The sequence below is a fragment of the Siniperca chuatsi genome, linkage group LG13 (assembly GCF_020085105.1).
Source record: "Siniperca chuatsi isolate FFG_IHB_CAS linkage group LG13, ASM2008510v1, whole genome shotgun sequence".
Lineage (NCBI taxonomy): Eukaryota > Metazoa > Chordata > Actinopteri > Centrarchiformes > Sinipercidae > Siniperca > Siniperca chuatsi.
Window position 1 is genome coordinate 9,223,140 of NC_058054.1, and position 24,008 is coordinate 9,247,147.

Sequence of the window (24,008 nt, forward strand, 5' to 3'; positions counted from 1 at the left end):
ATCTGTCACCTTGCTCTCCTGCAGTTGGACTCCCTCTTCTTTCAGACACTTTTTTTAAACATCATACTGTGTCGCCTCATGCACCCAGTCCTCAGACACACACTCACGCACACCTCCCCCTGTCATTTGAAGACGAAGGAGTGAAGAGATGTCTCATTTACAAACGCACCCTCACCGCCACCTCCTCCTCCACCTCATCCTCTTCCGTCACGGTGTGAACACTAATGAAGAAGAGATGAGTCCTCTCCTGTGCCCCCATTTATCTCAGTGGCCAAGGGACATGCACACTCATCCCTGCCTCTCTGTCTCTGCCTCTCTCACTCTCCTGTCTCACACTTGCTCTGTCACCATCTCTAATGTGATGCAATGCTTTAATAGAAACATAATAATAACTTCATTAACCAAGATGGTGATTGTTTTTAGGAAAGTGTCTTTTGAGTTAGGTCGATAGCTTTATGGCTTGTTCTGCTGCATCCTTGAACCGTGGCCTATTATTAGCATGAAATTACTTGGTTCTCAGGGTGCCAGAAACAAGAAATCTGCAGTCAGATATATTGATATTCTTTCTTTATCAAGGTAGATTTAGCTAACACTATATATATTCTTAGTATTTCATTGTTTCCAACATTGTTACATTAGCTATAGAAAATACTATATAATAAGAGGCTGCCTGTTAGCGTGTCTGTCATTATCTCCTATTATTTGCCTCTTCTCAAATTTATGACAACAAATTTATGACAACAAATTTATGACAACAAATGTATGACACGTGTCCTTAGCATCATCAGAAAAGGGCATTTCTTACCTTGAGTCTGTTTTGAGGTTTTGTTGTAGTAATAAGCACCTGCAGTTCTTCACGTAGCCAGTATATTTGTGAAAACCAATACAAAAGGTAAAAAAAATATTCAAATGTATAATGTTATAGCTCTGAAGTGACTTGGCTCTCATGCACCTGCACTTTCCCTCTTTTCTTCTCCCTTACAGATGACATTTTCGGCCAGTCCCTATTCAGACCCAATCCAGGTCACAACAAGTATGGCTCAGGGGATGGAGCAACCCGAAATGTTGTGGGTCATGGGCCCAGTGTTGGCTGTGGTCCTCATCATCATCATCGTCATCGCCATCCTGCTCTTTAAGAAGTAAGGGGTTGTGCTCAGTCATTCTTCTCTGTGTTTGTGTGAGGTTGAACTGCAGTGACACTTGTGATTGTAGATTTCGTTTGGTTGCATCAGGAATTGTAATGAGACATGATCCCCTCTGCCACTTACAGGCTGCTCACACACCAAACAATAACATGCAATTTCCATACCATAATATATAGTGTAACGGGAAAGGAACCAAAGGATTTGTTGAAAATCGTAATTTCGCTTCACAAGAACTGGGCCCAGTTGGCCATTTTTAACAGTACTATGTGAAGTGTCAGTTGAAGTGGCAGCTGACATTGCCTCCCTAATGAAAAGCACAGCTTGGCTGTCAAAAACCCTTAGTTAGGAGTGAGAAATGTGTTTTGGCCAACACCATTGGTCATTTCAAATAAGAAACAGAAGGCTGCAACAGAGGGCTTAACTAAAAGCTCAGTCAATATCTCTTAAAAGCACTTCAGCTTCCCCTGTGCAGCACACCGTGGATGCACACAGGCCAACAAGGTCCAGGAGGGGTACAAATAAATGGATAATGATACAACTAGTGGTGAAACGATTAGTCGATCAGCTGGTCAACAACTATTTTTAGTAATTAATCATTTTATGTGATTTATTAAGTAAAAGTGCCGAACATTTGCTGCTGAGGATTTGCTGCTTTTCTATTTTTGATATCATTGTAAATTGAATATCTTTTGGGTTTTGGATTGTTGGTCAGACAAAAGATTTGAGAATTTTGGGCATTTTTCCTTTAAAAATGACTAAAATGATAAATTAATTATAAAGATAGTTGCTGATTAATTTTCTGTCGATCGACGGTCGATAAGATTGAAGCTCTAAAATAATCATTAGTTGCCGCCCTAGATACAACCAGCCTGTCTTAAGGCTTGTTAGTATTAAACAATTATTTGTATTTTAACAGAGGAAGCAATAATAATAACGATAATGTGGTTTGGACACTATAAAAATACCATTTAGATGGGAATCCATTTCCTACAAGCCATTATTTGCCTCACTTGGCTTCTTCCTGATTATGTCCTACCTCCCTATCTTCTCCTGATGGCTGCATTACAAATTCTCCATTTCACATCATACCTATTCTCCAACCTGCCATCCACAGCCTCGCAGACTGCTGTGTGGCTGCCGTCTCCAGCAGACTTAGAAAGGGGCTGGTTAATAATAGGCCTTGAGACAGCTCACTGCTGAGTAGCACATCCTCTGTCTGGAAGCCCTTTCTCCATGTAGACACAGATCGACAGGAGGGACTGTGGGGAGGTGGCTGTATGCCCTTTTCAGTGTGGACTGGCAATAAATGTGCAAAGGAATAATCACACCCTTGCTCAGGTTGTTATTGCTACCTGCATATTCGCCAAGACCAACACCAGCAGTGAACAATGATGAGGTTATTCTCAAAAGTCTCCAGTGAGTGTGGACTAACTTTTTATGCTGTGCTTTCAAGATGTGGTTTACATTTTTGGAAGAAATAGTACAGAATTATAACAAACTTTGAGTTAAGAAGTTATAGGTCCATATGGATAACAATTACCTATTAATCCCCCCCCCCCTCTTTTTACCCCCTGTGAATGCAGCAAACAGGAAAGGTGGGTACTGTCACTGTTACACCAGTCACAACTTCATTTCCCACCACCCTTTCATTTGTGTTGTGAAATTGGTGGTATTCATCAGCTCTTTAGGGTTGCAGGGTCAGCTTCCTCTCAGCTCCAATGGGCATTAAAAAAAATCCACTCAAATAGAAATAAAAGGAAATATCTTTAAATTGGTGTGTCTGATCTGATTTGTTCAGTTTTACATGACTTACAAGACAGGAGAAGCAGCAGACTCTGCAGCCCTTGATAACTGGGGTCAAAGGAACCCCCAGGTCACGTCTGTATACCAGTGCATGTTCCACATCTAGTGCCAGTGTTCCTCCTCAGATCGTCCTGTATGCCATGGTTTGTCTCCGTGCTGTGTTTCATTATCCAGCCAGTGTCAGTGCGCCCCTTCAGGATTGGCCCCATCTGAATATGCCAAGGCATCACCTGCTGCTGAATGGGCCATTGTGAAGTAAATGCCAGACAGGGAAACTGCTGAAAAAGAAATGTTCCCATCTTTTAAGCTGACATTTTCCACAGAGACCCATTCCTCCACTTTTAGCCTTTTTCCCCCCTCTCCCTGCTTCCTCGTGGCAGGAGTCTCAACAAAGGGCCCTGTTCTACCCTCATTAAGCGCACCCTGTGCTGCACACACACTCATACACTCACTCTGTGTGTGTATATGAGTGTGTGTGTGTACTTACATTCTCACATGTCTTAACTCTCACTTTGAGCCTGAGATAAGCAATCTCATTGAGATTGCTGCCATGTTTACTCTAGCCCAGCACTAAAGTGTCATGTAGATTGGCATCTGATTGGGTCAGAGGGAGACATGAGGGGTGTGGAGAACAGATCACAGATGCCCATCTCTTTCACCCCTTCCCCCAGCCCAGCCCAGCACCAGCAGCGGTCTCTGGGAAAACCGGATACGGTCTGGCTCAGCTCTTGGCTGGAGAGGAAAAGATACTTGTCATAGATTAGCCGTCACGCTGCTAGCATTGGCTTAAGCCCCTGCAGCATAAGATAACAGGTGGCGGTGAGGCCCAAGCCCCAGTGGCTGAGGTGGACTGGGTTAAGGCTGTGTGTGCACCACCAGCTTTATGTATTCTCACCACACCAGGCTTCAACAGAAGGCTCTGCTCCTGCCTAAAACCCACGCTCGCCACTTGCAAATGGAGTGCAATGAGATGTGAAATTTCCACAGGGTGCCCTGATGCTTCCTTCCGCCCATTTCCATTTGCAGTAAGAAGGCTTGTGAGTCTGCAGCTGTATCTGTGTGAGTGTGTGTAGTTGTGAAAGTGAGTGAGGTGGGAAAGCATACATCTGTGTGCCTATTTGTGTGTGTATGTCAACATATGCTGGCTGTCTGAACATTAGAATACAGGCAGGCTGCGTTTACTATTCCTCTCTCTGCCTGATGGACAAGGCTACGGTTGACAGAGCTGAGCAAATCCGAGCTGTGCTGTTCTGTTCTGTGCTATGCTAGACTCAGCTAGTCCGGGCCTGGCAGCGCAGGTGCTGCAGAACTGGTCTAATTACCCAGTGTTGTGCCACCCAGCTGATGAGCTAATTACAGCATCCGCCTGTTTTTCTCTCAATCTGGAAAGCCAGTAAACACAATGTGTTGTTAGCACACACACACACACAGTAGCGAAAATTGCACATTTAAATCTATGCTACACACAAACACACACGGTCATGTACACATACCCACACAGCAGCTGTCACCTATCCAGCAGCAAACAAACCCAACCTAGTCCACTCCAGGAAAATGATGGCGTTTCTTCAAACACATTAAACTCCAGTTGGCAAACTAATGGGGGTAATGCCCTGGTACCTACTGTCTCTTGAATTGCTGGTCCTCAGGACTAGTTTTGAGAACCATTAACTATGCCATTAGCCTCATCAAGTGTGCAACACAGTGAAAATGTGTGCATTTCCTTCAGTCCTTTTTTCTAACCATATAGAGGAAACATTGATGTCATTCTTAATCATTCTGTCATTTCCACTTCCAGTTAGCTTGAGGAATTGATGACTACATTAGAGTTCTCGTATTAAGCATATAGGTGGTCTCGGCATGATGTGGTTAACGCTATACTGTTTGTTTCTGCTACCTCAGGAAGCGGGCATCACCCCTACCCAAAGATGAGCACTCAGGTGGGGTGAAAGACTCCCTGCTGGCCAACTCCTCCGACCCTGTGGAGATGAGAAGACTAAACTACCAGACCCCAGGTAATAAACGACAGTCTGGCAATCATACATGTAGTTACAAATGGTAAAGTTTGGTCTGCTTTCCCTCAGCAACTAAACTTGATAAATTAGCATATGTTCAAGTCATAATGGGATGGGTGGTAGAGATGGGAAAGATTCCCATGTAGTTGACTTGATGGTTGTATGATAACAGCGTTGGTCATGTGAGGATTAAAACACTGTGCAATGACAATATAACACCATATCCATTAAATTTGGGTTTAATAACATTAAACGACAGACTTTGGCTGATGTAAGACCAAAGATTTTTCTTTGGTTTTCAGCATTTCCCATTCATAATTACGACTTGGATGTTGACATGAACGCTATTTACAAGTCGGAAACTGGAATTCATGATAACTCCAATATGACATGAACACGGAATCAACCTCCACTTGCTCTCATGGACCTCCTTAGTGGTAAACTGAGGAAAGTTTGTGGTATTGGGCAAGTTTGTTAAATATTGAGTGAATGTCTATACAGTGTTAAGTGTGTGAATTTTGGACTGGAAAAGAGTGCAAGTTCAGTCAACTTTCTTTTTTTAAACTGAGTAAAAAGTATATACTGAAGGGGCTTTATTCCAAAATGAAAATCCTCCCTAAAATTCATCACATGATCCTATCTTCAGCACTGAAAGAAAATATCTAAAGGTGACTCATACCTTTTAATAGTGTTCCTTAATATCTTTTTTTCTTATTTATCTTATTTTCAAGTTTTTTTTTTCCTCAAATGGTGGATATTGCATTTTGGAAAGATTTTTTTTTCCAACTAAACTCAACAGACTTTCCAGAAGCAATCTACTTCTGCAATGAATGCCAGCCTTCCTGTTCTTTTGATGGATCTCTTGTTTATTAGTGCTTTGTAGCAGGTGTTGCTGTATGAAATTCATGTGTCCAGCTTATTTTGTTATTTATCCTCAGGCTGTAAATCTGACCAGTTCTCAAAAAAAGAAAAATTGGTCACTAAGAGAAAATAAACAAATTGTGTTCGCCATCATACCCAGCTCTGGACGGTATCAGTGGAGTCAGGCAGAGTGAATTCAGATTCCATCCACGCGCAGTTGGGTGGGGTGGGGGGTTGTCAGGGTGCCCGCCTCAGCATCAGCCTTCTTCCTTTTTCCTCCTGATCTCCTCCCTCCTCCCCCGGTCCTCGCTCCTCCTCCCTCCATGAGCTCCTTTCATTCCCCCTAGCTGGTAATGAGTCCTGCTGCCTCTGATGTCAAGGTGAGCCAGGCGAAGGGAACAATGGAGCTGAGAGAAAATGTCAACCCTGGTGCACACGCATTTGTGTGTGTTTTCTGTGTGTGTGTCGGTGTGTGTGTGTGGATGTGTGCATCCCTTCTCACGGGTTACTAAAGATCCCATTCGCCGTACACACACATGCAACCGCTTTGAACCCCTGCAGAGGAATTAAGCAGTGCTGCCGCTCCCATCCTCCCACTCCTGCTCTATCCTCTTTTGTCTTCCATTTCCCCCTGTAGGTTAATCTCTCTCTCCGTCTCTCACTCTCTGTCCCCCTCTCTCTCTCTCTATGTCAACATTTATCTCCTTCTTTCTCTCTCTTTCCACTTCGCTGTTTTGCTTCAAGAGTGGTGATTATCAAAAATCACTAAGGCTCTGACTAGCTCGTGAAAACCTGAGAGATTCCAAGGCTGAGTGAATATTGAACAGCCCATTCCTCTGTCCTCTCACTCTTTCTCTCTTTGATTTGCCCACAGCAGGTGAACATTCCTGCTCTGATTCTGATTTTTGTTAAGTGGTCAAGCTGATTGCAGCTCATGTCTCCAGCATGTTGGTTTGTAAAACAGATCTTGACTGTACCTTTTGGCGCTCCAGCAGCAGGCGTGTAGTTCTATGAGTAACTGACCTGGTTTATACTTGGCAGACCTGGTTCAGATAGTATTTGCAAATACTTAACTTGACATTTCAGAAAAAGCATGTAGTGCCATTTACAGAGCAGTGCAATTTACAGTAAATAGTCACAGAGTTTCATATAACCGAGGTTGTAGTTTTGGGCATCATTTCTGTCAGTGATAATAAGATTGTACTCAGTTGCTGATATCTGTGATAATTGATTTAAATAAATAAGTCCTATAGACCAAATAATACAAGCAGTCAAACAGTTGTAAAGGTTTTAAGCAAACCCCCAGGTTAGCCAAACTTATTTGAAAGAGAAAACAAAATCAAATGGTAAAATTATTACCCAAATTATTACCCAAACTGTTGTGCATCAAAGTTTACAGACTGACTTCCTGGTTCAACATGACCAACCATACTTACTGTTGGTGTAGTTATGCATGTTCACAGTTTTCATGTGTAAAGAGGGGATATTACCAAGATTTCCAACATATATTGTACCATCAAATAGAGTGGTTTAGATCCTCTGGCAAAAATGTTGACTTGTTTATAACCTGTCTGATCACACACATTTCATGTTCCCAGATCTCAGTAATTATAGTATAATGTTATCATAACCAATAACCAAAATGATGGCCAAAACCTTGACAATAACACCCAAAACATGTAGTGTCCTTTACTCAGTAGTGCAGTTTACACTGAGCAGTCACAGTGTAGTATTAGAAAGTCAAGCTTTGTATGCACTTCTGTTTAACAGCCTTAACTACACTACTTGAATTGTCCTGAGAGGACAAACACCACCCGCTGCGCACTCCAACTAGCTTAAAAGATTATTTGCAGATACTGTTTGGCCCTGGTCTGATCCTGAGCCATCTCCATTGATTGAGTGTTCTTCTTCCTCCCTCCTTCACTCTCCTCTCTCCACAGGTACCAGCTCTCATCGCTGCCCCAACACTCCAAGTTAGTTTTCTCTCTCACCTACTGTGTATTTCCCACACATGCAGTCTCTCTTCCTCTCTCACTCGCCCCTGATCCCATTCCCCCATTGCAATCCTGACAGACATCACAAGCCCACAAGCTTGAAGCCTCTAGTGCTCCAAGGATGCAGCAATGCCCTGTCTTTGCTGTGAACTTCCCACAACACCTTTTTGGTGCGGAGGCAGAGGACGAGATGGTTTCATGGATAGTTGAGCAGTGCGGACAGTTACACTTGCTGTACATTAGCCTTGTTATCTATGGCTTCACTCTCCATTTACCCAACAGCATGTCTGTAAAAGACCTGGCTGAGCACGTATAAACACATACACACTGATGTTAAGATCCCTCTGTGTGATAGGATTAAATTAGTATAATTGGTTAGGTCTCATCTTGTGCAGTGGCCATAGTTACCAACCATTAGCCATTAGCATTAAAGCAATAATGAGCTTGCAGTGGTCGCTCATCTGAAAGCATGACCCATGACCTTACAGATGCGCTCAGCCAAAGGCACTAATATTAATATTTATACCTTTTTAAATTGTCTTTCTGATCTTTCTGTGACTTCAAGGATATATGTAAGGTTAATGATGCTCCATGTACAACTTTAGAGCTTCTTCATGCATCGCATACAGTTAACTTTTAACACATAAGGCAAGTTCCCAGCAATCCGTTTAAGCACAGAGCCTTGCCAAGTTCAGAGGCACAGGGGGAATTTGTGTCGGTAGATTAGCAATAAATCATCCAATAACCCAGTGATGAGAAATCTAGAGAGCGGCAGGGGGGTTGTTTGAAATTAATCCAGCCCAAGCGCTCTAGGCTGGGCCGAAAGATAGTCTATTGTTGGGGAAGAGATTTTCAAAGAAATGAGTTTTGGCTGGTGACCAGTCAGTTTTTTTCTTCTTTGGGAAGTGACAGTGTGACTGATTTGTAGAGACTTGTGGGTTCTTGCTCTGATCCCACCTCTGCCACCAATTGAGCGTTGTGGAGTCAGAGAGATGTCTGCCTCCTGCTTCCTTTCAGGAGCATGCTCACCCAGTCACTCATGTGCATCGCCGTGCCAGCCCCACCTTTGTCCTCCTCACTTAGCATGACGATATCACCAAATGTCACCAGCCTGTTTCAACTTGTGCGCTCTCTCTCCTCTCTCCCTCTCTTCATGCATTGTTGAACAAAGTGCACTCTCCTCACCGTTACACAGCCACCTCATGGTCCCACTGGCAGCCTCACTCACCCTGTGGTCCAACCAGTGTTTGTGTAAGTCGATGTGCATGTCTGATGTAGGACCAGCCAGATCTCAATCTTTCCTTTGCCTTCTCCCCTCTTCCTCTTCCTCCTCTTCCTCTCCCAGGAATGAGGGAGCACCCACCCATTCCTGTCATTGACCTTGCTGACCACATAGAGCGACTGAAGGCCAACGACGGCCTCCGCTTTTCCCAGGAGTATGAGGTAAGAATCATGCACTAATACTGTATCAGTGTTTCCCTCTCTTTCTTTGTTATCGTGTCTGGGAGAAAGTTTTGTGTTTATGCCTCTTTGATCCCATATGCATGTATTCTAATGGATTATGGAAGACTTCTTACACAGACATTCTTCAGTCATTTTTACAACTCTATTACCAGTCCCACCAGGAAACCAACACTTACATTAAATGCTGCAAGATGCTTTTTCACAAAACTAGCAGGTGGCGAGTTTCTTAAGCAATCTCTGTGCGTCTTGATGTTTCCCCTAAGAATGTTATTTTGCAGGCGGTCTCTCCGATGCAACTCGGTGAGGGATTATCCCTTGTCAGTGTTCTTTTTCCAAAAAAAGGGGAACGAATTTGCATTTAAAGTGGCACATAGTTGGTTTGGGGACGAAGCTAGGCCAGATGAAGAGGAGAGGCATCCTTGAATACAGAAAAACAACAGCTGACTTTTATTTATTTGTTCTGATTGTTCGATCTGTTTTGTCTAATTCCTCACATTGATGGATCCAACAAGGCTGTTGGAATGATTGTAGATCTTTTTTTGACTTTTTTTACCTTCAACTAAAAGGTTATGTGATTGCCTTGGTCTGTTTGTGTGTGACCAGCATATGTTGCTACAGCATGAAATTTGCTGTGCAGTTTCACACTCCCGAGAGAAACAACACATTTATTTTGCTGATCTCATGACCTTTCCCCGAGCATCACCACAAGCACAAACTTTGGCCAACATTTTATAACTGTTATCTGCAGTGTCCAGTGTTTGCTGTGAACATAACATCTATTTGATAGCCTTATATAACCGTTTTTTCATCTACCCGGTGGTATTGCCTACATGAAAACAAATCATTTAGAACCATATATGGTGCATACGTTAACATTATTCATTGAGATTTCATAGATGATTTTTTCTCAATTGTAGTACGTTGAAACTGTTTTATGATGGTGTTGATTAAACTTCATGGTCATTTTAGACCAGTTTGTGTAGTTTGTGGTGCAGCTGAATTGTATTGCGTTATACTAAGAGGTGTTTCTAATATTTTGTCCACCTCCTATATATCATTGAGGGTAGACTAAATAAAGTATGATCTTGTATGAAATCTGTTAAAAATAAAAAAAAGTCATTACAATGCATGACAAAATATAAATTCCTTATATGTTTACATGCAAAGTTGCACATTTTGTAACATAGTATATAATTTTAATGGATTTTGTATCTGGTTCACTTTGGAATTAACAGCTAACTGGGGAGATAATTAGGCCTTGGTAAAAATCTGCACTCAATTAAGTGCTTTCTTGTGTTGCTCAGTGCCTCTCCAGCACATCGCCCTCCCGGCCTGTTGAGTTAGTGTAAACGAATCAAGCCAGAGAAGTAGCTTGTATGACTGCAGGCAACCAGCCCGGCCCCATTCCCTCCCTGCACCATTCCAAGCTAGGGAAGACCCCCTCCATGGCCCGGCAGATGGCCGCCCGTCTCTGTGCCAGCCAAGGCACTGTGGCAGAGCTCATGGCGCTTTGTCACTGCTGCTCCCGTTGCGCCTTACCCCAAGGCACAGAATTTGTAGAGGCTTCACCACTTCCTCTCCCTGATGTTTTAGGCGGACTGACACTTCCTTTACCACCACCGCCAGTCCGCCTCACACTGAGCAATGAGCACACTGGGTAATGAGCAGAATTTGTCAATCAGGCATGCTGCAGCTCCCCCTGACAATCTTTTTATTGCAGGAAGCAATATCACGCTGCAGTCGTCATAGCATCATTATGTTCATTTGAAAGCATTTCCAGTGTGTCAGCGAGAATACCTTGGGCGTTTGCTTCTCACCTCTTTCTACCGCCTCTACCTAACTTGTTTGCCAGTCGTCATCAGTCTAGTGTGCCCACTGTGTTCACTGAGCTTTCAAATGGATATGACATGTTTTGACTGCAAATGAAATCTTTCTCTTTGTACTGGCGGGCACGGACAGAGAAATTGGCAGTGCTGAGCTCATCAGCAGCAATAGGCCTATACTCACATGACTGTCACTGCTGAGCAATTTGGAGCTGTAGTGGAAGATTTCTTGCATATGAGTGCTCCACATTTTCCATATCTTGTTCAAAAACAAATAACATGTACATGGCTTTCTCTAGAAATATACTTTGAGTGTAAAATAGCGTGTATATATAACTATATATTTTTACCTATGTAGGTGCCACTTTACTCCATAGGACAGCATAGTGAGAGCTAGAAAGTTACTGTTGTCGTAGGAGAGCAATTGAAAGCCAATTTGCTGTCTGTGTGGTTCACAAATTAACAGTATCTTGATTGTTATAGTAAGGAAAACCACACCTGCCTCATGTGTAGCTTAGCACAACCCCAAGAAAACACTTTTAAAAATGCTATTTTGCTCATCACTTTGACCCAGGATCCTAATCTCCATTCTCTCTAGGCCTCCCCTTTGCACCCTTTATTTATCCATTATCCAATAATAATAATTATTATTATTATTATATTTGAGCTGAAAAGTTTTGACATAAAATAACCTCTAATAATTAAATTGGTGCTACAGCCACGTTAAGTAAGTGAAGGAATTTTGAAGGTGTCGTTCTGACTCCTACTGGATTTGTGAGGCGAAAGGTCTGGGGAATTAGTGGACATGGTTCCGGTGTGAGTTGAGGGGGATCGATATGGAATAACAAGAGACTCTGTGACATTATCGAGCCAAGGGATGGGAGGCCGTCACATATCTCCCCAGATCAATATGTATGCAGTCTACTGTCGTCTTAGCCCGAGAGACAAATGACGTAAGAAGGAAAGGGTTAGAAACAGAGAGAGGTGGAAAAGGGAGAGGGTGAAACAAAAATACAAGATAGGTAAAGGCAACAGAAATAGAAGATGAGAAAAGAAAGAAAGACAGAGGATGTGAGGAATCATGGTTACCACAAGAAGTCATGCATGTGACTTCTCGGAATTAGGTAATTCAATCGGACCATACTAAAGGTAGAGGATGAGTGTTTGTGGTTGCCAGCAAGCATCAGCAAAACCTTTAGTCATTTCCCAGCTAAAATGAACATTTTCATCCTGTTGCGTATAGAAATTGGAGGAATATGTTGGCTCTCTTGGTTCAATCTATGGAATCTATTTTTTTTGTTGTTGTTTTTTTTTTTGGGTTGATTTAAATCACCAAAGCAAGTGCCTTTTTATACAGTATTTCAGCTTCATTAGCATTCATAGCATCAAGTGTCATGCAATAATCAACCTGTTCATGCACCAACAGTAGTTGCAGTGTAGCCAGCAATATGGCGCTTTGCTACGTGATAGCTTGAGTCTGCACAATCTCCTCCACAGTATAAAAACACTTACCTGTAGCGCTCCACTGTGGCTTTTCAAGAGACTTGGTGTTGGTATATGTTCCATGTAAAGGCTTTGTTGTCCATAGTATACTGCAGTTGAATGGGTGACAGCAGACAGTTGGATAATTTTGCCCTATTCCCTTACTCTCGTGTCTTGCTCCATTTTATCCATGTAACACTCAAGAGCCTCCTTTTGTGCTTCTGTTTTCTTTCCTTTCCTTCTGTCTGTCTCTCTCTGTCCACTCTCTCATAATCGCTCTCTCTCTCCATCTTTCTGTCTCTTTTCTTTCCTGCCCTCTCACAGTCCATTGATCCAGGCCAGCAGTTTACCTGGGAGAATTCCAACATGGAGGTCAACAAGCCAAAGAATCGCTATGCAAACGTCATTGCCTATGACCACTCTAGAGTGGTGCTCACCTCTGTTGATGGTAAGAGCTCATGTAACCACTTAACCCCTCAAATAGCCATTGACTGAGGCTGCCATTGATTGAGACCTTCTTCACAAGTAGCAAGAACATTTTGTATGTCTGCAGCTGCTGCTTCACAGTAACTCCAGTTTAATCCACAAAGCACATGTACCCTTTTTGCACTGTTATAGAGGGTTGTTCATAACATGTAGACTGGAAAGCACCATGCATCATAAGTGATTGACAGAGGCAGTCTGTCTTTGTACCATGTGTGTGAATGGGCTCCATATCGGCAAGAAGAAAATCAGTAAATTTATCATGCTCTTGATCTGATCTCTGTTTCTGAGCAACCTTATTAGATCAAATAAACCATACTGTGTAATATATGGGTTACATCCTTACTTCTTGTCTTTGTTAAAGCCGTTCCAGGCAGTGACTACATCAATGCCAACTACATCGACGGCTACAGGAAGCAGAATGCCTACATCGCCACACAGGGGCCACTGCCAGAGACACTGAGCGACTTCTGGAGGATGGTGTGGGAGCAAAGATCCAGCACCATCGTCATGATGACCAGACTGGAAGAGAAGTCACGGGTAAGGAGAAACATCGTGTCATTTACTGTAAAACACTGAGAAATACGGCAATCAGTCACTGACTTCATTCCTTAACAGTTCTTTCAAGATACAAGATAGATTTATTGATCATTTTACAACACAGGGTTGTATAACAAGATTATGTTTTGTAGTTCCCTTTATGCTACTCAAAATAAATGATATACAGTAGATCAGTGAATAAATAATAAGTATAAATGAAAACTATTTTACATAGTGGAGTGCTGAGGATGAATTTAGTAGTTTCACAGCCGGAGGGAAGAAACTGCTCTGTTGTCTGGTGGTACGGCAGCGGATACTTCTGTATCTCTTTTCAGATGGCAGTAGGGTGAACAGGCTGTGGCTGGGGTGGGTACTGTCCTTAAGTACAGTGTCCTTTGGGCTCTGCACCTCAGGCACCTCACCTATGATGTATTGATTCATCAACATGTGCATTTTATTACATACATTATATAATGTATTAATATTAAACAAAATATGAACTCAATTACTATAAATTATTTAACTGTGAATAAACAATAAATAATCATACATTAGTGATAAACTAGTATGTAAAAGAGCCAGAATTAGATTTTTGCATGCAGCAGATTATGGTAGAATAGAGGGTATGAATTGATGTCACTTTTTATATGATACCACACCCTTTACCACTACCTAGTTGCTATAAATGGGGAGAGTTGCAATACTTGGAAGAAAACAAATTACCATCTTGTAAAACTGAAGGCCATTGAAGTAGATAGTACTAAGACATATCAGACAGTCATGTTTGAAAGTTGAAATGTGGCCAGAAATTGAGTTTCCTGACACATATATACACATGTATATATTTATGTAGCTCGAAAACCAAAGAAGTAACATTACACCAAACAAAGCCTGAAGGCATATAGATGCCCGGTCCTACTTTAAAGCGGGATTTGTCTGCCTGATCAAAGTCACAAGGACTTCAAAGGATATTTTGGTTGTCTGCGGACAGTATCGCTTCATGTTGCTTCTCTTCTCCTGAGTCTTCGGCAATCTCTAAAAATTCTGCATGAATTCCTTCCAAATCAGTTTGTGAAGGTGAAGTAGAATTGCACAAGAGCTTTTGTACCATTTCCCTTTTTCCCTCCTGTTGTTTGTTGCCACTTACGGTGAAGTTACCGTGACAACTTTGCAAATGATGACAACATGTGCATAAACTAGTGAAAATAAGAAAAAAATTCAGCTTAATTATGAACATGTACAGTATAGTTAGATTTAGATTTTCATAATAATGCAAATTCTTTATTTTATTCTTCATTATTTAGAAACTGCTCAGAGAGTTCAATACTTGATTGCTACATATTTATTTTTGCCACACCATGCCAAGGTTTCATAGACATTGAGTGTCTCATTTGTGTTTGCACTTTGGCTCTCAAAAGCCGCAGCACTATAATGAAAACTCTGAAGTTGGAGTTAAGAGGATTGTCAGCCAACAACACCCGTGTGCTCCTAAAAATACATTCAAGCTAATAAAAGCAAAAAAGGAGCACATGGGCAACTTGAGATTCAAAATTGGGATGGGTTTATTTAATTACCATCACAAAATCATGCTCATGAATTCCTTGGAGGAACTAAATCAGCATGGAGCCCTGCCAGTATGTGGTGCTTTATTAGTGTGTGCATACGGTGCCCTAATGAAAGAGAGTCCCCAGACTACAAACTGGAAGTAACAGGGATTGTAAATGAAAGCGTTCACTTCCAAAATCATAGACATTGATTTTTGGGGAGGTGGCGGGGGGGTCATTACCTCAGTTTATTATTCAGTATATAAAAAAGCAATTGTTTTGTCAAGTAAAGACTTAAATAAACCATCTTCAAAACGTACCAACATCTGTTTTAATTTTGAATTATCGATGCAATCAATCATTTAAGCAAATTGTGGCAACACTATGGAGACCTTGAAGAATATCTGTTTCATAACATGAATTTTATTACACGTTCAGTCAATTTCAGCGAGAATATACACATTCTCACAAATACCTTTCTGCATATTCCGTGTGACCAAGTGGCAATTTCAGAGCTCTGTGACAGATGACCATACTCTCCTGCTTTTATCTCAGAGTCACTGTCTGCCGCACATACATACACAAGAATAAAATAATGGAAATACCACAACATAAGGAACTTACAGAGAAATGAAACAGCCTCTCAGCCTGTCCCCACCTCCTACACACATTTGAGAATCAATTGGCTTGCCAACACTATGGAGATGGGGATGTAAACTTTTTTTGCCCACTTGTGTCAGGGTACCTTGAAATCTTCAGGATAACATCTATTTATTTATACTATTGAGAAACATTTCCATATACAGTATATATATTAATGTGTCAACAGTTTTTTGTGTTCAGTTACTCTTTAAACACTGGTGTATATAAATCACAATTACAACCTCCGCTATACAGCGGAGTAAATGTTTAGTTAAATGACAATTAGCAGTATGTATGCGATATAAATGTCTTTTGCAATTTTTAAATGACTTTTCCCCCCAATGCATTAGAGGCAACTAACAGTGAATTAAATTGATTAAATTGCTTCTGCATTAGTCCTGAAAACTACATTATTTAATATGTGGAACTGTCCTGAAAAATCCTATCAGACTGCAAACTGCATCAGACAAACAATGTTTACAAGTTGATAATCAATGGACATTTAATAAGACAAAACATCACAAAAAGTTGGCTGTACTCCTGATTAGACACATGGTATTGCCACATTTTCAGGGATTTGTGTTATTTTGTCCACTCCCTTTACATAAATACACATCCTCTATTTGTCTATTTCTCTCTCACATACGCACACATATGGTGAGTGAGTCAACTTCCCACCACCCAGCCAGACTCATGTCTAATGCCAAACAGAGCAGGAGCTTGACAAATATGATGAGATCCGGCAGCAGGCAAATTTCAGCTTCCTCTAGCATTATCATTACAAGTTAGTAAAACCCTAAAAGGTCAGGACTTGAAATAAGACCAGAGGTATTACTCACTTTTGTGTGTGTGTGTGTGTGTGTGTGTGTGTGTGTCTAGATAAGAGGTCTGTGTCCTCTGCAAAAGGCCAGGTGACGACATGTGAGAAGCAAGGTTCAAAGCAGAAGCAGATGATAGTGAAACCTGCAGTCTCTGTGTGTGTGTGTGTGTGTGTGTGTGTGTGTGTATCTGTTTATGTGTGTGTATATCTGTTTATGTGTATGTGTTTGCGAGGGAGAATATGCCACCCAACCTCAGACAACACAGATATTCATTACAGTGGTGACTGCTAATCCATATGTTTGTACTGCAAGTGGTTCCCCATCACTCAATTGAGTTTCTCCTGCAAGGTCTACCTCTGCCTCTGAATGGGAGCTGTCACTAGGGGAGATGAAATGTGAGGGGGTGAATTTTCGCGCATTTTGTTTGTCGATTTGTACCAGCTCGTTGAGACAGCCAAGGTGCTTCCAAATGTCAGCTCGGTACTGCATTATCAATATGATTAGCTTACCTGCGCCACATCTCCTCCTCTCATGTTATCCAAATCAATAGTGGCAAGTCCTAGTCCCAGCAATTCTGACATTAAAACAGTGTTTGCATTCACTCAGTTTCTATATGTAAAAAAGGAGTTGAGCAGACTTGTAGAGATTCTGTGAAATGACCAACTTTACCCACACACATTCAAAATGTTTAGTTTTTTAGCCCATGTCATTCAGAGTGCCTTTGACTGAAAATTGGTTCTGCTTTTTGTTAAAGACACATGGTAGGTGGAGGAAATTGCTAGGGACTGAAGCTGCCCCACTAATTCAGACTACATGTCACAAGCTTTTCCAAACAAGATTTTAGTCTTGAAAACATCCACAGAGAATCGACTGAGCCCAGAATTTAGAAGCAAGACCAATCAGCGGGCTATCCCGTGTGTTAAGATAATGATGTCACTCATTGCCTCTAGAAACTCACAGACCTTGTGAGCAACTATTAAATTAAGTGTTACTAAAAATCAAATTAAGCATGATTGTGCAACTGCATGGCCTATTTTTGACTCCTTACTACTGGCTTATTGCTGCTGTTTGAAAACCAGAGCCAAACTCCAGTGACAGTCAGTAGCTACTTTCATCAATCTGATGATGTAGGGTTCATGTAAATGTTTGGGTGAAGAAGAGGACTGTTGACAATTTTTAAAAGTCCTTTTTTGTTCCAATCTAATGCCAATTGAGCCTTGCCAAAGAGAGGGAGTAAATGAAAATTGTGGCAAAGGCCAGTGTGTCATTTTCATAGATTGACCTATTCAAGCAGAGCCACTCAGTGCCAGTGTTTGGAGGAGCTTTGGCCTCATCCACAGTGAAGTTTGTTCTGTGCACAAACGGAGTAAGGTGACCAAACCTGCTATCCCTTCATGACAGGCGAGAACAGGCTTTTAGACACATCTCCCTCCATAAATGTGCCAAAAGCATACATTACAAAGGGTTGCAAACCACCCGACAGTTAGCTAATTGAAAATGATCACAGGCTGGTAAAAGACAAAGTGGGCTTTTTAATGCCCTTTTGAAGCCTGCTTCAAATACAGACACACATGGATGCACATGCATGTGCTTAGTTCACTTGTGTTCATTTTTTAGAAGATACAGGAGCTGACTCTGAGTCTTCAGTTTTTAATTAGACAGTGGACAAAGCCTTTGATCTGACCTCTCTAATGTTCCCTCCTTGTTAATCAGTGTGATCCTACAAGCCTCTCACTAGCCTCGTGGTGGAAGTTTGCGGCAGTTCACTCCTGACAGTGTGCCCTCTCTCTTGCTCTGCCAGGTGAAGTGTGACCAGTACTGGCCGTCGAGAGGAACAGAGACCTATGGGATGATCCAGGTCACCATGCTGGACACTGTGGAGTTGGCCACTTACAGCGTCCGTACTTTCGCCCTCTACAAGGTACAGTACTGCCTTTTTCATTTGCAGTTAACCATATAGCGAGACATGCTCTTGAAGCACGTGTTCCCAGTAGTTCATCATTACAGGGGTCACATTTTAAAATGTAATTTCTTATTTAAGACAGATAAAGGCTATTACCACTGGAATCGTTTTTCACTGCTGTAATTGGTTTTCAACATCTAAAAGGCAATAAAATATTTCAGTTTTTCACTTTGATTCATACACTTCAGTGCCATGATGATGTGACTGATGTTTCATCCTTTATTTCTCCTCTGTCCGTTCTTTTTCCATTACTTACTTATAATTTCTAACATTATTATAATTCCTAATTAAATGCATGTCTCCATCTGGAGCAGTTGGTTTCAATCAGGAATGGCGACAATGCCAAGAAACCGTTTCAGAGAAACTGCTGGAGTTCAATTCCAAAATTATACACGTTATCTACACCTACACTTGCAGAATGATCAGAGCCATGAAATGGAGCACATTATGTGCTGCTATTAAAGTTATGAGTCAACTCGAGACCTTTGCTTAAAATAGCTACATTTCTAACAATTAAATCACTTGTACCTTTCAAATTCTAACTGTAGAATTTCATCAAAACAGTGTAACCTTAACCTGCTCAAAGCATTTTCGCCCAGTGTGACAAGTTTCTCTTTAAAAAGCAGTTTTAGCACAATTTACTATGTCGGGGTATCCCACTAAGCTCAAACTTTACCTTTCTACTTAACTGACTTCTCTGACTCTCCTGCAGAATGGCTCCAGTGAGAAGAGAGAGATCAGACAGTTCCAGTTTATGGCCTGGCCAGACCACGGGGTGCCAGAGTACCCCACCCCCATCCTGGCCTTCCTACGGCGAGTAAAGGCCTGCAATCCTCCAGATGCAGGGCCCATGGTGGTCCACTGCAGGTGGGTATAGACGGGAACAGGTTGAAAAGCCTCTCAGGATGCCTTCACAATCAAAAACTTTATGCACAATCTGCAGCAACAATTTCATTATGGTCCAGCTCTTGTGCTGGAGGGAGTAAATCAACTAACCTGGAAAGCATAATGTCCAGTTTTTAGCTGTCAAGCATGGAGAGAGAACAGAATAGGAATGTGAAAACTGACACCTCATAATACATACTCTTGGTCGACATATTAACTCAGTGCTGTTGATTAAATAGTTTGTAAGGGCTTTGGATTTCCAGCTCAACACTGATAACCTTGGTCTTGTGCTAGTTTTGTCTCTATAGATGTTTACCAATGTTTTTGCACTCATCAGTGGATCTTATACAGTGTAAACACATGTAAGAGAGTTATCTGTTATATATAGTGAAACATAAAGTTATTTACCCCTCCTCTCTTTCTGTCTCTCTCCATCAGTGCGGGCGTGGGCAGGACTGGCTGTTTCATCGTGATCGATGCCATGCTGGAGCGCATGAAGCACGAGAAGTCTGTAGACATCTACGGCCATGTGACATGCATGCGTGCCCAGAGGAACTACATGGTCCAGACCGAGGACCAGTACATCTTCATCCACGAAGCCCTGCTGGAGGCCGCCACCTGCGGCAACACTGAGGTGCCAGCACGCAACCTGTACGCCCACATCCAGAAGCTCACCCAGCCCCCACCCGGCGAGACAGTTACTGCCATGGAGTTGGAGTTCAAGGTGACTGACAAGCACACACCTCAGACAACTTACTTAAGGCTCTATTTGATGACTTAATTCTGTAATTGACTCCTGCAGGATGTAATGAAGCATTTAACTTAACAAAAGACCTTTCAGAACAGCTTTTTCTGATTTATAGTGCACTGGATAGTTCACAGGGGACATTGCAACACTGTACAGGAAGTGAGTTTTTGTTAATAATTAACAAAAGTTAGAAAAATAATGTTACCATTCTCCTTTTTTTTTCAATCCAGTCTGATCTGCAAGCACCAGGCTGCACTCGCTCTTTTATTGTCTAATGTCATCAAAAGAGCATCAGACTGCAGCTGCAAATTCTGACGTTCTGTCCAGTGTGTTGCTATTGTGCTGGGTGATCATATAGAGGTTTAAGCATGTTTGAAATAATAAATTCACCAAATAAGCCAATGCACAGGAATTTGTCGCGGTGATACTGGTGCCGAGACATACCAGCAGCTACAGTCACATGTTTCAGGGACAAATGGACCCGAACAAACACACATACACACCGAAACACACACATCCACACACCTACATGTGGAGCATCATAAAATAACTGACACTTGCACATACACACAGCTGGTGTTCAAGGTGACTCGCAATCACACGCACACCTTCTGTCAATAGCCATCGACTGTGATGTTATTACACACTTTCCTCCCAGCACGGCTCTGCCATTAGCCCTCTTATGACCATGATCCATTCTGTTTGAAGTGATAATAGCATCTACACTCCTGCCAACGATGGGGAATGAAAGAGTGAGAGAATGATTGCGGCGTATGTGGGGGCCACAGCCTCTATGCCCACACAGTCTGGCCACGACACACACACACAAATTGTCCCGGCGTACCATGACTGTCCATACACACTCCTGTGCTGTCCATCTGTGCTCTGTCCACTGCCAGCACTGAGCCTGTCACGCCTACAGTCCTCCAAGCTCTGGGACTCTATGGGAGACAAGCCCACTGCACTTAGTTATACCTACCAGCAGAATTTCTTATTTATCTTGACAGGAAACCTTAAGTCTAAATAGAGACTTGACAAGGAAGTGTTTCAGACTTCCTTGTTTGTTTACTCCAGGTCACAGATCACTAATTTTTTTCTCTCCATCTCTCTCCCTGTCTGGTTTCTTCCCACCTTTTATTAAACAGAGACTGGCCAACTCCAAAGCTCACACGTCACGCTTCATCAGCGCCAACTTGCCCTGCAACAAGTTCAAGAACCGCCTGGTCAACATCATGCCTTTTGAGTCCACCCGCGTCTGCCTGCAGCCCATCCGTGGCGTCGAGGGCTCTGACTACATCAATGCCAGTTGCATTGACGGCTACAGGTCAGCAAAGGACTTCAACTTCAAGATTTGAGCTGAATACAATGACTGAGGTTAAAGTGCTGACTTTGAGCTTTAAAGGACAAGGCTGCTTTGTTCTGTATCTTATTGTGAACAAATCCCATGAAAAACCAACCATGCATTAGTCCATTTGTCAGTACTTCATTAACTATGGCACACTACCTTTGGCTATCATCCCCAAGCCCATTTGGTCCTACTGAAGATGTAAATCTTAAAAAATGAGTCACAAATATATATAGTTGAATTATTATTATTTTTTTAAAGCTCAGTAATTTCCTAAAACAGCTGGGCACTGTCTCACGCTGCTCTAGTGAGTATTTAATGCAGCAGTCAGTGCCACATACACCGGTATGTGGCATTGACTCAAAATAAACTAAGTGTGTGTTCCTGGTAATGAAGGAACATGTCACCCAGTGCAACAATGTGGCTCATTGACGTGTTTTTAATAGTTTTTGGACAACAATGGAGCTCTATGGCACAGACGAATAAGCTGTATCAGGCTTTGAATACACAGACAATAGTTGTTGTTAGGATCAATTTATTGTTGATTTTGGTCTTTTCATGGGATTTAGTGACAATAAGAAAATATAGAATAACACCAGCCTTATCATTTAAGGGTGTTTGAGGGTGTTCACATCCATTTTGTGGTAAAGGGGAAGGACTTGTAGCCCTTTTTTATACATAGTACCCCAATTTTTGGACAAGGCAGCAGGACAGTGATCCTAAACATGCATACAAAGAAACCAACAATCTTATAATGGCCGCACAGTGAAATAGTAAGACACCTGTCAATCCTTCTGAGCAGGTTGGACCAGACTAAAGGCAAAAAAAGAAGATGGCTGCCGTACAGGCCTGGCAGAACATCCAGGGAAGAAGTGTCTGCTGATGTTAATGAGTCATAGACTTCAGGCAGACATTGACTGAGCAGGACTTGCAACCAAATATTAAATGCAATGACTTAATTTAGATTTATGTTAACTTTTCCAATTACTCTCTGTCTCCTAAAATAGGGCTATAATCCCACGTTTCTTCTGATTTAGATGTAAACATCCTTAAATAAAATCTGAGAGACTGCACCTTAACCTTACAGTCATTGTTTTAGCACAGGGCCAACACAAAAAAATTGCATCACTGTCCTAATACCTTCCTGACTGCTCTGAATGTGACAGGTCTGCAGTTGTTTTCTGGCATCAGAGATTGTTACAGGTGTGAAAAATACAGTAGGTATTCACAGTGGACTAGATAAAAATGTATGGGAGGGGACCGAAGATGAGTCCGCAGTGGGCAGTATCCAGTTGCAAGAATTTCTCCCGGCTCTGTCAATATGGCTCTCATCCGCTGAGCCACTACCGCTTTCATATCGAAGCTATTGCATGTCCTTGTGTGCTATGTGAGTCCAAATTGCTTCCTAGAGGGAGGAAGATGAAAAGGCAGCTCTCTGTTTTATATCTATATAAGTACAAGCAGAGACAGACAGAACTGACTCTTCTGTGGTTGAAGTGTACAGCAAGGGGATGGATTTAGCAAGCCTGAAATGCCATTCAGTCCATATTGGGTTCAGGCTGTGACGGGAACAACCCCCCCCCCCAACCTTCTCCTCTTTCTCCAGTCCTGTTAATGAGAAGGTGCTCCGCAGAGGCCGACCCTCCATTATTGCTGTGTAAATAGCATAATTGCAGCAAGAGAGTATTGTAATGAAGTGTGTTTTCCAAACCCCTCCCTCCCTTTTTTTGTTCTCTGCTTTTCTCTCTTTTTCCTTCCCTTTCCTTCTTTATTTGTACCCCTTTCTATCTCTGTCTCTCTCTATTCTCCTACTGTCTCCTTCGCATCTCCCACCCTCTTCTCTCAGTCGCCATCTTAATTTTTCATTCAGATATCATGGCAGAGACAGACATATCTGGGTGGGGACCTGTTGTGTGCACCGGTGGCGCTGTTTGATTAAGCCGCTTTTAAAGCCTGGGCATAAATAAAAACTAAACAGGGGCCTCCAGTGCCCTTCACCCCAGCGCCTTTAAGAAAAGCCAATAATATGCTAAGATAATGAGAGGCAAACCATTGATTCAAGCTATGCTATCAGGGGTGCAAGCCCTGGATATGCTCCGATGCAGGCTGGAGTTTTAGCAATGTAATGAGGTTGAAATGAAACACTATGTCCTCAAGTACTGCAGTCATGTGGGATGATGCGGAGAGTGCTTTGTGCTGTTTGGCAGCGCGCTCATCAGGACACTGTGTGCAGAGAAGTCAGTACTGTGTGATACGGTTAGAATTGTTGTTTTGGCTAGGGGCTGTTTTAAGGGAAGGTTAGAGGGGTCCACCCTATCAATTTGAAATTTAGCATTCATCCCCTGCTTAGCTTCCCTTCCCTTCCCTTTCTTCTGCTCTACTCTTACATTCCCTTTTCCTATATTCTCGTTTTCTTCCTTTTCCTCCCCTCTTCTCTCATGTCCTCTTCT

At 42.2% G+C, this 24,008-nt stretch overlaps 1 protein-coding gene across 1 annotated transcript in view; it reads left to right on the forward strand.

Moving 5' to 3' along the window:
• Positions 1–24,008, forward strand: part of LOC122886346 (receptor-type tyrosine-protein phosphatase F-like) — a 164,126-nt gene that overhangs the window by 132,294 nt on the left and 7,824 nt on the right. The window contains 11 exon segments of the mRNA XM_044218389.1: positions 985–1,139; positions 2,729–2,740; positions 4,851–4,963; positions 7,765–7,797; positions 9,164–9,261; positions 12,912–13,035; positions 13,435–13,610; positions 18,419–18,538; positions 19,293–19,447; positions 19,904–20,189; positions 21,359–21,537. Coding sequence (XP_044074324.1) covers positions 985–1,139; positions 2,729–2,740; positions 4,851–4,963; positions 7,765–7,797; positions 9,164–9,261; positions 12,912–13,035; positions 13,435–13,610; positions 18,419–18,538; positions 19,293–19,447; positions 19,904–20,189; positions 21,359–21,537 — 1,451 coding nt within the window.